The 14,376-nt window shown below is 47.3% G+C and overlaps 1 protein-coding gene across 3 annotated transcripts in view; it reads left to right on the top strand.

Moving 5' to 3' along the window:
- DIS3L2 (DIS3 like 3'-5' exoribonuclease 2) overlaps window positions 1–14,376 on the top strand; it is a 341,559-nt gene that overhangs the window by 267,071 nt on the left and 60,112 nt on the right. For all 3 annotated transcript variants that reach the window (XM_035006877.1, XM_035006875.1, XM_035006876.1), the window contains one exon: window positions 702–935. In XM_035006877.1, the coding sequence (XP_034862768.1) occupies window positions 702–935 (234 nt within the window). The remainder of the gene's footprint in view (window positions 1–701; window positions 936–14,376) is intronic.

The following is a 14,376-nucleotide window of genomic DNA, read 5'->3' as shown; positions in this document are numbered from 1 at the left end:
ACACTTGGGTGGATCTTTCGAGCCCAGTGGGCCTCAGCCTAGGCCGAGGTTCCCCCCTGCGGATGTTTGGCGATGTCTGGTGAGTCCAGGAATATCACCAAACATTTTACAAGGCACAGGCTCATCCCCACAACAAAAAATTAGTCCACTCAATAGTGCTGAGGTTGAGAAACCCTGTTCTCGACCTTTGTCTTTACATAAATGGCCCAAATAGAACAAGTTGGAATTCCTTTTCTCCTTCTGCCTCCATCCTGCTTCTCTCACCTGTGTTCTGTCAGTGATTCCACTTTCTCCCTCACCCCACATCTGATCCATTACCAAGTCCACAGAGTCCCCATGTGTCACATCTTTGGCTTCTACCCTCTACCCCTTCTCTTTCTTCCAGTTTGCTATTGATGACCGACCACTCACTCAAAATAGTGAAAAGGCGCTCCAGCAGGCCCTTCACCTTGAGTCTCCCTCCTGCTGGCCCTTGCTTATGCCACCACGGCCTGCTAAATCCATCCCTCAGAGTCTGAGCTCCCTGAGGGTAGCGCTTCCGCATCTGATCGGTCTTCATGCCTAGCTGGAACCTAACACCATTCTGAGCACAGAGTCAGTGCTTGGCAAATCTCTGTAGAATGTGTATGGATGAATGGTTGCATGAAAGAGAAGCCTGGGAAAAGTTCTCCTCATGATCCCTTCACAATCTATCTTTGCAGATCCTTAGTGAGTGGTTTGGTCGGACCATCATTCGCTCCTGTACCAAACTGAGCTACGAGCACGCACAGAGCATGATTGAAAGCCCGACCGAGAAAATCCCCGAGAAGGAGCTGCCGCCCATCTCCACGGAACACACCAGTGAGGAGATACACCAGGCTGTCTTGAATCTCCACGGGATCGCAAAGGAGTTGCGGAAACAGCGGTTTGTGGACGGCGCACTGCGTCTGGATCAAGTCAGTCACTTCTTTTTTTTGTGCAACCAACAGATTTGACTTATGCTTGAACCTAGCATGCATGAGATTCAACATGGCAGTCTCGGGATCTTCCCTTCTTCTTTCCCCAGTCACAGCACTAAAACAGCATTCTCTGAGGTGGGCAAGGACTAAGTCTCACCCACCCTCCGAACTTCACAGGCACACGACACCCACTGACATGAGCCAAGGCAAAAGGGTGGTGTCCGTGTGTGTGGCCCTGTGACCAGAACTCCCAGCTGGTCTTTGCTAGCCAGGGTGTAACCCAGTATTTGAGCCTTCCCTCGGTTTCTCCCTCACATCCCTCTGAATGGAGGTGGGAACAGGAACATGGAAGTTTACAGGGTAGTTGACCAGTATCTGATCATGAGGCTTTAAAAAAAACGTACTTCTTTTTATCCCTTATTTTCCAAAGACAGTCATATGTTTATAAATTCTGGATTCATATTTAAAGAGGCGGAGAACTGAAGAGACTGGAGAACGTTGACCGTTGAGGAACATGGTGGCCTGGAATGGTACTGATTGCTCTTGAGTATCACAGCCATGCCCTATGGGACTTAGGAAGCTGTCGCTCAAACTTGATCACATTTCCGTTTCCATGTGTGGCAGCTCCTGCGACTTAGGAATCCTTTTTCTCTTTAGTTGTCAGTACGTCACAGAGCAGAGCCTGTGTTCTGGATTGTGCAGGGTTTTTTCTTATTTATATTTCTTACTCAAACCCCCGAGAACCTGCTCTCCCTGCCTGGTCACTCTCTGCTGGGGGACGTCTCTAGGCATTTGAAAAATGAGTTGAGCAGCAGGATTGGCTGATGGAGACCCCCGGCAAGGGGGCAGCCTCACAGAGATGCCTTTGTCTGAGGCTTACAGCATGGAGGGCTCTCAAAAGCTTTGTTTTAAAACTTTCTAACTGAAGATTTCATTTCATCCTAGCTTTTGTGATAAACTTCTCAGCAGGCATTGCAAATAGTTGCGGCCTTGGGCCTAGGAATAAGTTAGCAGCAACTGGGGCAAGTGGACACGCTGTTCTGCCTGGGCTTGAGGGAGTCAGGGCATCTTCTGGAGCTCTCATGCTCCTCCTTCCCTGGCCTGGGCTCAGGCAGCCTGTCTGCTTATGAATGCTGAAGGGCAGGCAGGAGGTAGAGTGGCCGCTGACGAAGAGAGCCGAGCCAGTAGAAGAGGGCCCAAAAGTACCGGAGATGACAGAGTATCTCCTTGCCTTCCTTCAGTGAAATGCTTTGTGGGGGCACGAACACACCCCAGGTCATACTCACCAGGGGCTACCTGGCTGTCAAATCCAAGGACGCTTTTCAGTTCTTGCTTCCTGGACTTTGTTCTGCATCTGGCCCTTTGAAGCTCATCTCCTGGTTCTCTGCTTCTCTTCAGACATCTCCAGTAATGTCCTGCTGGTCCCTTTGCAGAAGCCTCTTCCTCTGCTATCCCCTAGAGGGTTCTCGTTCCTTGGAGTCTCCCCCACCCTCTTTTTTGTCTCTATCCACACTCCCTGAATGAACTCCTCTACTATTACAATTGTCACTACTAACTGGATGCTGATGATGCCAAAATCTGTCTCTCCAGCCCTGCCTTCCTTCCCAAGCTCTTGACAAGCCTCTCCCCCTGCCTTCTTGAACTCTTCACCCGGATGCCTCATGGGTGGTCACGCCGGCCGGTGCTCGTCCTTCCTTGTGCACGACGCAGTGATCGGTGCCCACGGCACGCTGTGCAGCCTGCCTCACGTTCCCTCCTGCCTCTGCTCCCACCAGGGCAACTGTGTACATCAAATATGCATGCAATTTACCTGAATCAGATAAGATATACTGATCAAATAAGAGCACAAAAAAGAAAGTTGTTTCTGTGAAAACTGAAATTGTTTGAGAAGATTCAGTAAGGATGAATCTGTAAAAATTCTGCTTTTGCTTGTGCAACTATAAAAAAATAGGGGGAAAATCATAAAATTCATGAAGAATTCTGTACTCAGATGGCTTTACAGATGTCTACGTTCTCCCTGTCTTTTAAAGAAACAAAAACTGTAGGGGCACCTGAGTGGCTCGGGGGGTTAAGGGTCCAGCTCTTGATTTTGGCTCAGGTCATGATCTCAGGGTTGTGAAATGGAGCCCCTTCTGCTGTTCACTCTCACTCACGCTCTCACTCTCTCTCTCAAAAAAAAAAAAAAAAAACCCAAATATATAAAAAAGAAACAAAAATTATAAATTATAGACACTGAATTATGAGTGTAATTTATCAGAAAAAATGTAGGAATCCAATTATCCTCTTTTAAAAAGCTTTATATTTTTAAAAATGAATGAATGTACATTTATATAAATTAAGCTAAATGATTAGTTATAAATATATCTTTTATGTATGAGTCCCCTCTTTATTTTTTTAAAGATTTTATTTATTTATTTAGAGAGTGCATGCACAAGTATAAGCCAGGGGGAGGGGCAGAGGGAGAGAGAGAATCTCAAGCAGACTCCCCACTGAACAGGGTGCCCAATATGGGACTCTATCCCAGAACCCTGAGATCATGACCTGAGCCGAAACTGAGAATCAGACGCTTAACCGACTGAGCCACCCAGGCGCCCTGATTCTCCCCTTCAGTCAGCTCCTACAATAACTTACTAACCACTCCTTCAGGCACATCAAATTAGAGGGCTTCTGTTATAACATCTTAGAGATCTTACCCTATCAGATTGTTAGAATGTTTGATTGGATTAAGTATAAGAAATGCTCTATAACTATAAAACTGTAAAAGATCACTATTAGGTGATCTCAACTCACAGTAGGAGGGGTATGGTAGTCAAGGTAGAAGAATGATTGCAGATTATTGACTGATACTTGGCTTATCTTAGAATCAATTTAATTGCTGAAAACAACCTTAGATATCTATATCTCATTGGCTCTCACAATTTATACATTGGCAAGCTGATGCCCCCCCAAAGGTTAAGTGAGTTGCTTATATGCAAGAAATCCAGATAGCTGACTCTTTGTTCCGTTTTTCTCCACTTACACCGTGCTGACTTAAGAGAGAAAAGTTTCCCTTCAAAGTGGGCCGGGGAGGGGGGGGAAGCCCTCAAAAGTCCTAATTAGGTTCCAGTTAATTAAGGTTTGAAAATAATGGGTGTACATCCTTGGAGTTGATTCCTTGGTTCCCCAGAAAATAAGTTGTGTGGACCACAGCTTTAGAAGGAGGAGCACATCAGTCTCCCGCAGCAAGGGACACTGGCGAGACCCTTTATAAATCAGCTCAATGGCCCCATTCAGGAGCTACCGTGTTTGTTCCCCTGGGCCTGCTGCCTGCATTTGCCCTCGCAAAAATCCATTTTTCCTTGGTGCTTTTGGCATAGCCTGCTGTTTGGAGTTTCTCTCTGAAGCTTTGTTTGCCTCATTTCACCATGTCCACATTTTTGGTGGCGGTCCTTAAGAAATACGCCCTTTCACACTCGCCTCAATTAGAGAGGCTCTGTGAGAGAGGACACCAGCTGCGTCGCACAGTAGGCCCTTGGATGCACAGTAAATCTGCTAATCCAGAAGTTTTCCCTTTCCAAGAAATCAGTTTACCGTAAGGACCTTCGGAATGAGGGAGGTGGGGGATACTAGGGTAGTGCCTGTTGCTGAGTCAGGGTCGGACCGGTTTGGAGGTTGTAACAACCACAGAAATACAGAGCCACTGGAGCACCGGGTGATTGCAGTCAACAGCTTAGGCCAGAGCTGCCTCAGCCCCATCGGAGAGGGTGCACCCTCAGCCCTCGGGGCCGCCCGGGCTAGCTCCAGTCCCCAGGGGACCACCTGCTAAAGTCTTGTCTGCTTACCCTAGTGTACTACCAAATATGAGCAAGCTGTGTATGTAGTGTGGTGTGGGACCGATTGGGAAGCACTGCCTTAGAGGTCAGATCGCCGGCTTCACATCACATGTCTCTTTTACCTAGAGCTCGAACCTCGTTCTCCAGAGGTCCTAGCTCAGTGAAATGACACTCCTTTGTTTCACTGCCCAAAAAGCAAATCGCAGATGCCCACTGCATTCTTTGAGCTTTTTGGCTGGATGAGTTGAATAGTATCCCTTCCTGGTGGTTTCTTCCCATCTTCACGTTTCCTGCTGCCATGTTAATTCTAGACTCTCCACAGAGTCTAGTCTCATTTTCTTTATTATCATGTATGTCACTCCTGTTTCTTGAAAGGAGATGCCCCTAAAGGGGGCCCAGATGTTTTTGTGTTGGTAGTAAAAGGAACCATAATGGTTTATAATCACATGCAAATCTTAAGTTTGGGGGAAGGGAAACTGTGAGAGCCCCCCCCCTTCACTCCATTTCGGTTCTTGCTCTGTGACTCAGGCCTGTCAGTAGGCCTTGAGAGTGGCAAGCTCCCTGGCACTTCTGTTTATGCCGGACACAAAGCCTGCCCCCAGGCAGCCTCCTCTCTAGAGAGGAAGATAATACTACCTGTGGTCTGACAAGGCCTCAGGCCCCTTTGAGAGTTCAGTGCCTTAGCGGTTGCCTTAAAGAAAGGATAGCAAGGGAGGGTAGCCGCATAGTAAATAGAACCCTCAAACAAAAACATCTCAGGGAACATTGATTATCTTCAGGAAGCTACACCTACAGCTTTTGGGGGCTTTCTGTCCCGCCCGACGTTCCTCAGTCAGGAGATAGCACTTAGAGAGAGCCCCCACTCTGTGTGCAGACTTCTGTGAGAAACCTGCACGATGGCCTGAAAGAACCTGGGCCCCTTCTGGGGGCCCCCGGCAGGTGGTCAGGGACGTGAATGGCTCCTACTGAGCCTTTGACTTTCTGAATTTAGAGAAAGTTGTAGTGAAGAAGAGTTTTTATTTCTATCTTAGGCAATTCCTCCAAACTAAAGGAGCCTTTACCAAATTCTCAGCTACATCTTCTATCATGCCCTCCTGGCACAATTTTGAAGCCCAAACATTGGGCAGTTTCTTGGAGTGGACTTGATTGTAAAGATAAACTTGTTAGCGAAATAATTTTTAGATACCTTGGGACCCGAGCTGCTGTGGAGTGCTACTCTGCATGTCCTTGGGCTAGCCCAGCCCTGAGGTCAGAGGTCGGCAGACTTGCTATAAAGGGCCAGATAGTAAGTATGTGGGGCTTTGTGGGCCATATAGCCTCTGTCTCAACCCCCCAACTCTGCTGTTGCAATATGAGAGTAGCCACAGACGAACCGGTGAGCAGGCTGTGTGCCAACAAAACTTTAAGGACACTGGAATTTGAATTTGACGTCATTTTCATTTCACAAAATAGTATTCTTCCTTTGATGATTTTTCGATCATTTAAAAATGTAAAAACCATTTTTAGCTGTACAAGAGCAAGTAGAAGGGGGCGCCTGGGTGGTTCAGTCGTTAAGCGTCTGCCTTCGGCTCAGGTCATGATCCCAGGGTCCTGGGATCGAGCCCCGCATCGGGCTCCCTGCTCGGCGGGAAGCCTGCTTCTCCCTCTCCCACTCCCCCTGCTTGTGTTCCCTCTCTGGCTGTGTCTCTCTCTGTCAAATAAATAAATAAAATCTTTAAAAAAAAAAAAAAAAGCAAGTACAAGGCCAGATCTGGCCTGGGGTCTGTACTTTGCTGACCCCTGCTCACCTGAAATTCAGCCCTGTGACCCAGGCCACTCTTCGCGGCTCATCATCACTGCTCTGGGGAATCGGGCGAGGTAATGGAGAACGGTGGTGCTGAGTTAGCTGTGGGGGTGGTTTCATGCAATTAAGTAAATTATTCCTTTGATTAGTACCATGCTTAGCAGGTCCAGTTGGAGGCCAGAAGTAGGGGAATGAATCAGTTTAGCACCAGTTCCCTTACCCTAGTTACAGTCAGGTAGCTTTAATTAGCCAGAAGCAAAAAGAGCAGTTGCTCTCATTTCCCACCTCTGTGAGCTTGCAGCCTCTTCACAGTTGGGTCTCATCCCCAGCCCACCTACAGAGATGCTGGCTCCGCCATCTCTCCATCTCGTAGGGTGGGCCTGCTCACGGCCGAAGCCGGCTCTCAGGAGGCCGTGTGGCGTTTCTCTCCCCACCCCACCCCTGTTGCTGTACATAGCAATATGTTTTGTTGACTCATGTGTTTAATGTTTCTGTTCCTCCCCTCCAGTACAGTTGTTTGAAAGAAATGAACATTCTGGCTCTCTACTGTTGAATTTTTGTACAGTGTGATATATGGTGCAAGGTGGAAAGAACGGTCTATTCATCCTATCTGACTCTTCCTTGGTCTTATAATTTACATCACCACTGAAGCACAAGAGTAAGCCTCTGATCAGATGGTCAGACATATTTGTAGAATTGGTCTCTATTGTCTTAGTCATAGAGTCCTTCATTCAGCATGTCTTCCGAAAGCATTTATTGGGCACCTTGTGTGTGCGCTAGGTGCTGGAGATGAGGAGAACGAGCTCTAGTGGGGAAGACTCCAGAAGGAGCAGCCATGTGGCACTAGATAGGCAGGAGGGTGAGAGACACTTCCTTGTGCCCCAGTTCTTAGGTAGGCCCCTTTGATCCCCTCTTTTCCTTAAAAAGGAAGCTTTATATCAGATTAGAAAAGCATAAGTAAATGCCTTTATCTATGAAAAGGTATTTAAGCATGTTCTAATGTTCTAAAATTTAGAAAATACCACAGTGTAAAGCAGAAATCAAAACCACCTGTAACTCCATCATCCAGAAATAGCCACTGCTAATATTTGGGTATATTATAGTTCCTTATGAATATCCTCCTTAACACTTCATGGCAGGAGGAAGGCGTGGTTAGCATAACATACATATAATTTTCATATTCAGCTTTTTAATATTATAGAATCAGTTTTTTCTCATGTCACTCAAATTCTTCTAAACTATTATAATGCCTCTGTAATATTTCCTCATGTTAATATGCTCTGGAATATTTAACCATGACCCAATTGTGGATATTTAGATTATGATTTTTTAATACTATAAATAATAATGCCATAGCCACCTTGTGTTCCTAAGTCTTTACTCTAATTCTGATGATTTCCTTAGGACGGTCCTAGAACTATGCCGGTAGGGTCAGAGATACAGACATATTTAAGAATCTTCAAACACGGCCACATTCCCTTGCACAAAGGTTGTGCGAACTTCCTCCTTCCAGTAGCCTGTGAATAAGGGCACCAAGCATGGAAATACCTGTCAGAAGTTCTGTGTCTATATGGGGTGTGTGTCTGTCTGTCCCTGCCTCTCTTTCCCTCTCTCTATCTCTCACAGTCATGTCTAAGTCTCCTGCAGTGTCCTGGTGGTTGTGGTCTTGGATTATCCCTTCATCTTTCCTATTTTATTTTATTTTCATGAGGTCTTGCCTACAAAGAGCAGTGTCGCACCAACGGACTCTTCCTATTAGCATTAGCCATTATAAAAAATACTCCTAAGAGCCTAAAATTAAGCCTTTTTTTTGAGAGAGAGAGCGAGGGAGTGGGAGGAGGTGTAGAGGGAGAGAGAGAATCTCAAGTAAGTACCATGCTCAGCGCAGTGCCCAACATGGGCCTCAATCTCAAGACCCTGAGATCATGACCTGAGCCGAAATCAAGAGTCAGACGCTTAACTGACTCAGCCACCCAGATGCCCCAAGAGTCCAAAAACTTAAAATGGCTGAGAGAGGTGGTTGAAAGCATCTTGCTAACCCCCTGCTGAAGCTGAGGCTGGAGAGCAACCTCCTGCACCAAAGCGAGGTCCTTCTTTCCTCTCATTAGAATCCATAAAGAAACCCATCCTTTTTGAAATAGTACTGAGAATTATTATTGCATTTTCAGACCCTCAGAGAACATTGGAAATTCAGTAGCCTTTTTGTGTGACTCTTACCTCCTGTTATAATAGCCTTGGGTTGGCCTGACGTGAATAATTATGAAGAAATCCAGTTGAATTAAGACTAAAGAGCACAGAGTGGCTCTACCATAAGAATCGCTAGGCTTCTCTTTAGGGTAATAGTAAACAGTCCAGGAAGGTTTTCCCTAGAAGTTCAGGGCTTCTCTTTCAGTGTTGACAGGTGCACATTATTTCAGGCATGGAGAGAGTTCTAGAATTAGTGAGGTTGAAAGAATATCAGCCTGTAAATTTTTCCCAGTTGCCAGTTTCATACTAATTATATTAGCAAAGTTTTCATGTAAGTGTATCTAGCTCATTTCTAAATCGATCTTCAGCCAAGAAGCTATGCTCCTGTGAGCCAGTCAGCTGCCCGGCCATCTAGCAAGGCCTCTGTGGGGGAGAGGGGAGCAGCTGGGCAGAAGGGGGTGCAGCCTCAGGCTTCGGGGAGAACCTGGGAGCACAGGGAGCCCTGATCATTCCTCTGAGAGAAGGAGACGGATCGGATGGCATTCCTCATTTCATATGGAATCAGGGAAAACAGTCCATACTTACGCATCGGAAGGCATGAACAAGAGGCAGGCCTGAAAACTTGACCTAGTTGTGTCTAAGTAACACTAATTATAGCCACTGTGGGAGCTGAGCAGTATTTGTGACTTGTTAACATGAGCATAAAAACAAACATATATCATTAAGTGTCAGAGTAACTGTGCCGAGCAGCTTGTTATTAAAACCCCAAACTCTTCATGTGCTCATCTTCCTTTAGGCATGTCACATAGTCATTTCCTCATAATTTTCAAAAATTAGAAGGAACACAGGTAGTAGTATTCTGGAAGTTGTTAAAAATACAGACTCAGACATGATCTCCGACCCTCACCGGACAGATATTTCTTAAGGTCGTGTTGTGTTACAAGTACCGCCCATAGTTCTGTAAAGGAACCTTAGGCAGTGGAAGATGAACTTTCTACCTTCAAGTTGCACAGTGAACTTGAGAAGATCTCTGCGTACTTACGGGAAATGCCAGTAAAATAAAAGCAAGGGCATAGTCCATTGACTTGGGGCTGAAGGAATAGGTTATTAGGTGGGATGGGATTCGTAAAAGAGGGCTGGCTTGGGGAGGGAAGCCCCAGCTCGCACGGTGGGGCCAGGGAAGGACACGACTGGTGAGCAGGGGCTGAAGGGCAGGGAATGCCCACCCTGTGGAGACAATGTGGCATATAGCCCATCACACCACTCTCTCCTCTTGAGTTCCGAACCCACTGAGACCCTCAAGTCAGCCTGAGAGCGAAATATTCTATTACTGATAAAGTTTGGATCAGAGAAGGCAGCTTGAGCAAGTTAGGCATTTGGAACAACCCAGAAGTTAATGTTCTAAAAAGAAACTCTGGTTGGAGTGACTAGAGGGAGCAGAAGGTAGCCAGAGACAGACAGAAGTGTGCCCCCTCCCCAGCCGGGTACCCCAGAGGTGGTCCTAGTGTGACCTTCACCACTCAGTGCCCCCAGGGCCCTTAGGAGTTCTCCCGTGCAGTGGCCACTGAGGAGGACCAAGGGCTGATGCTTCTGCTCTTGCTTGCAATGGCCAGTACAGATCCTCAGCAAAACTCTGAAGACTGCTTCTTATTTAACTTTACAGAGTGGACTTGGCTCCTACCCCGCTTCTGGAAGCTTCTCACTTGTCTGCTGCTGCTTTCTGCTTGCCTATACCCAGGCTCATTTCTTAAAGAAGGGAAAAGCACCCCCTCCCCCACAAACCTGTCTTAGTTTCCAAAAACCTGAAGATTGCACCTGCAATTCTGCTGCAGAGAGGTTTGCATCCCCCCTCCCTCCCACTTAGGGCTCCCCTAGCACTTCATTTATACCTGTCACCTGTCTTGATCACATTGTCACACTGCTTTGTCATTTCCCGTTTTCTTCCCTGTCTCCTTCTCTGAGACTGTGACTTCCTGAAGGGTAAGGACAGTGTCTTGTTCATCTCTGTATCTCCAAACCCCTGCACGGTGCTGGTTTCTAACCAGGCGTTTCAGGGTCTCTGAGCATCTCTGTGCATACTGGTCTTTTTTAAAAAGAGGAAGGTAGTTGTGATCTGGGCAAGCGACTGTAGCCCTCGAAGAGAGGGGCGCTTACGTAAGAGAATTAAATGCACATTATAAATCAGAGGTTTCCTCCCCTCTTTGAATAGAAGGGTTGGGTGTTTGATTCCTTGCCAAGGCATCCAGGGTTTAGAACAGGGTGTAATGAGGACTTTCTCAAGGTGGATTTGCCTGGACAGGTGTGCAGAGGCAGGAAGCTTCAGCCCCCCAGGGGGCTGGCAGTGCTTCTGAGGCGTCCTGAGCGCTTCTGTGTTCACCTCTGTGTCCTCAGACCAGGTAGCCTGTGTCCCTGAGGGGAGCCTGGCAGAAGAGGCCCTCCAGGGGAAGGCAGAGACCCCCAGTGTGCCACCCTGGGAACGGAGATGTTCAGGCTTGTCGGAGACCTACCTCACCAGCATGGAAAGGTGGGCAGGGCACCAGATTCCACCCCCCCACACCTGCCTTCCACAGAGATTCCCTCCGGGGCGAGCGGATGTCAGCTGCTGTCCCCCACCCACATGACAAAATGGAAGTGATCTGTATACTGCGATGGGATCCCCAGTCTCTGCTCCCTCCGTGAATTCTGATCGGAGCCTGGTTTTGCTTCTCGTGGAAATGATTTGCACAAGACAGCGGTTCTGTGTTAGTTGCTGCTGGGCTGTCTGAGGAGAGTAGATAACTCACATCGCAGTTGGAGTTGAGAGTGTGCCCAGATGACTCAGACTTAAGTCCCTAGCATTTCCAGGGGGCAAAGAAGGGAGGCCAAGGGCCCTCACGCTGACTAGATGATATATAAGAAACTTCTGTGAGTCGAGCAGGGCAGTGGCCAGCATCCCTTGTTCCTCTCTGAGATGCAAGACTTTCAGGTTAGCGGCCTCAACAGACAGATGAGATTTGGCCCTTCCAGGGGCTCTGTCTTTTGGGTAATTGTACTCATGATTAGGAAGCGCTTGGCCTCTCCCCTTTCCATTCACAGGACACTCTGGACGTCCTCAGCCTTCCCCCATGTCATACCCCACGTCACTCGAATGTGAGCCAAACAGCTACATAAGAGATGTGGAATCCTTTGACGTTAGTAAAACCTGCATTGGGGAAAGGGAACCCTTGCAGCTGACCCTTAGATTTTACCATGACTGCTTCTCAGGGCTGGCCCAATTGATTTCGGTTTCCATGGTCCAGGGAGCCAGGGGGGCTCTGCTCCTGTTCACTATCTGCCCTAAAATTCTGCTGCCGGATTGAGTTCCCCCAAACACTGCTTTCACCTGTCACTCAAGGACCTGCAGTCTCCTGAAGCAAATTTCAGGGACCGGTAAGGTTTCTCTAGATAATCCAGGACAAGATATAGGATTGCTAGGTTTTAGTTTTGCCAAACAAGGACATTGTCTTAAAAAGCTAGTCACCATCTACTGCCGTCATGATTCTATAAATGAAAACATTTTAGCACCAAAATGAAGAAAAGACATATTTTACAGTATGAAGCAGTCTTTCCCACTGACTTGGTTGAGCTTTGTGGGAAACCTCTTTCTCATTTTGTGCATCTCAGACCAGCCTTAGAGAAGGACTGGATTGCTCCGTCAGATCCAAGCGCCTCCTGGCTTTGGAGGCCCTCTGTGATGTGGCCTGTGTTTGATGATCCCTGTGTCCCACCAGCCCACCTACCTTCCTCATCCTTCCCTGCCTTCACAGAGCCTGGGCCTCCACCCACTCGCCCCTGTTCCACATGCCTCACTTCTTCCAGAAGCCTGCTTCATATGGGTCCAGATGCAGTCCTTCATGGGTTTTCATTCATTTCGTGTTATAATTTTATTTCTTCGTTACCTTTGTCTCCCTCTTTGCCTGCATTCTTGCCTGTCAGCCGTGGAGAAGGCAGATGCCACACTGCTAGGAGCTCGCAGCGCCCTGAATGTCACCTGCGGTCAGTGGGGGCTCCAGCACCCGGTGTCCGTTTTACGTCAAGTCTCAGACTTGAAGAGATGGTCCCGCTATTCCTCAAGAATTCCCAAGAATCATTGTAACACTGTTTTGTAGCACTCCTTCCATTCCCATTTTAAATGGCATGTGGCAGATGTTTTTAAAGAATTTAAGAGCTTTAAAAGTATTTTGTAACTTGATCCCTTTTGACTTATCTTTTTAATTTCCCACACATTTTTTTTTAGTATCTACCAGGTACAAGCACTGTGCCAGGTATTAGGGACAAAGAGAAGAGAACCTGGTCCCAGCTTTCTGTGTCCCAGCCCTCAGAGTAGCTTAATGTCTCATGGAGGAAATGGGGACACAAATAGAAGAGGGGGGTGCGAGGGAAAAGCCTGGATAATAGGCCGCATTGTGTTTGTGTGGAGATGGCTGCCTAGGTGTTTTATATGAGAACACTTAGCTGTGGTTTGAAGGGGCCACTTTAAAAGTCAGTCAGAGACAAGGTCAATCTGTTTTTAAAAGTTTTCTCCTGTACAAAATAGAAATTAGCAATTTGCTATAAGAAAAACGCGGAAATGTTGAAAATAAATTAGAAATTCTTTAATTGCCCCTTGAATTGTGACCCCCTGGGGTAAAGGAAATCTGCCAGAGTAGAAAGAAATGAGCCCAGACCCCGAAGGGCAACACCCAGGGAGGGAATCCCAGCAGGTTTCTTATCTGCTTGTCAGCATTAAATTGGCAAGCTCCTAAATAAGAAAATTTGCTAATGAATAACAGTCCACTGGGTTTGAAGTACATTTGAACCGGGAGCCATTACTGAGCTCTGAGAATGCAGGCATGGCCAGGGGGCAGTTTGAAACTGATTTGCTACAATCAGTTTCCTTCTGTAAATAACAAGGGAGCCCTCCCCTTCCATTCTCCTGCCCTCCACCCCAGCCAAGTACTGGGACCAAGCTCGAAGTCTTGCCTGCCTCCCTGGCTGGACTGCGGGGACACACTCCTGAGCTCAAGCAGAGCGGGAGCAGAGTCCTGAGCTTCTCCCTTTCCTCTGCCTACCTGGCCATCCAGCTTCCTGGCCTGGATTCCTGACTCCTTGTTGCCAAGGACTTCTCGGTTCCTGTGGAGATCTGTCCTGGTTGCCCAGAGGCCTAGCTTTGAACTTCTCTTTGGTACATGCTTCTGCTCCAGACTGGCCCAGGCCCAGATTCCATTCTCTCCTTGCCACCAGCTGCAAGTCAGTGAGGACTTACAGAGCGGACCCTGCACCGGACCGCCTGGATTCTGACCCTGACCCTTGCACTTCGCTGTGTGACTTTTAAATTTTCTGTGCCTCAGTTTCCTAAGATAATAATAAGTAAAATGAGCTAACATATTCCCGAGATAATCATAAAATGGAGATAATGTGGGCACCTGGCTGGCTCAGTCGGTAGAGTGTGTGACTCCTGATCTCCAGGTTGCAAGTTCGAGCCCCATGTTGGGTATAGAGATTACTTAAAAATAGAATCTTAAAAAAAAAAGAAGTGGAGATGATGTTCCTGAGACAACCGTCGGTAAAATGGAGATAATCATAATACTTGTGCCATCGGGGTATTGTGAGGTTAGTGACTTGTACCCATAAAATGCTTAGAGCAGCGCCTGACACA

Source organism: Mirounga leonina, unplaced genomic scaffold (assembly GCF_011800145.1).
Source record: "Mirounga leonina isolate KUSES-001 unplaced genomic scaffold, KU_Mleo_1.0 Mir_151, whole genome shotgun sequence".
NCBI lineage: Eukaryota > Metazoa > Chordata > Mammalia > Carnivora > Phocidae > Mirounga > Mirounga leonina.
Note: the sequence above shows the minus strand (reverse complement) of the source record. Positions and strands in the feature narration are given on the sequence as shown.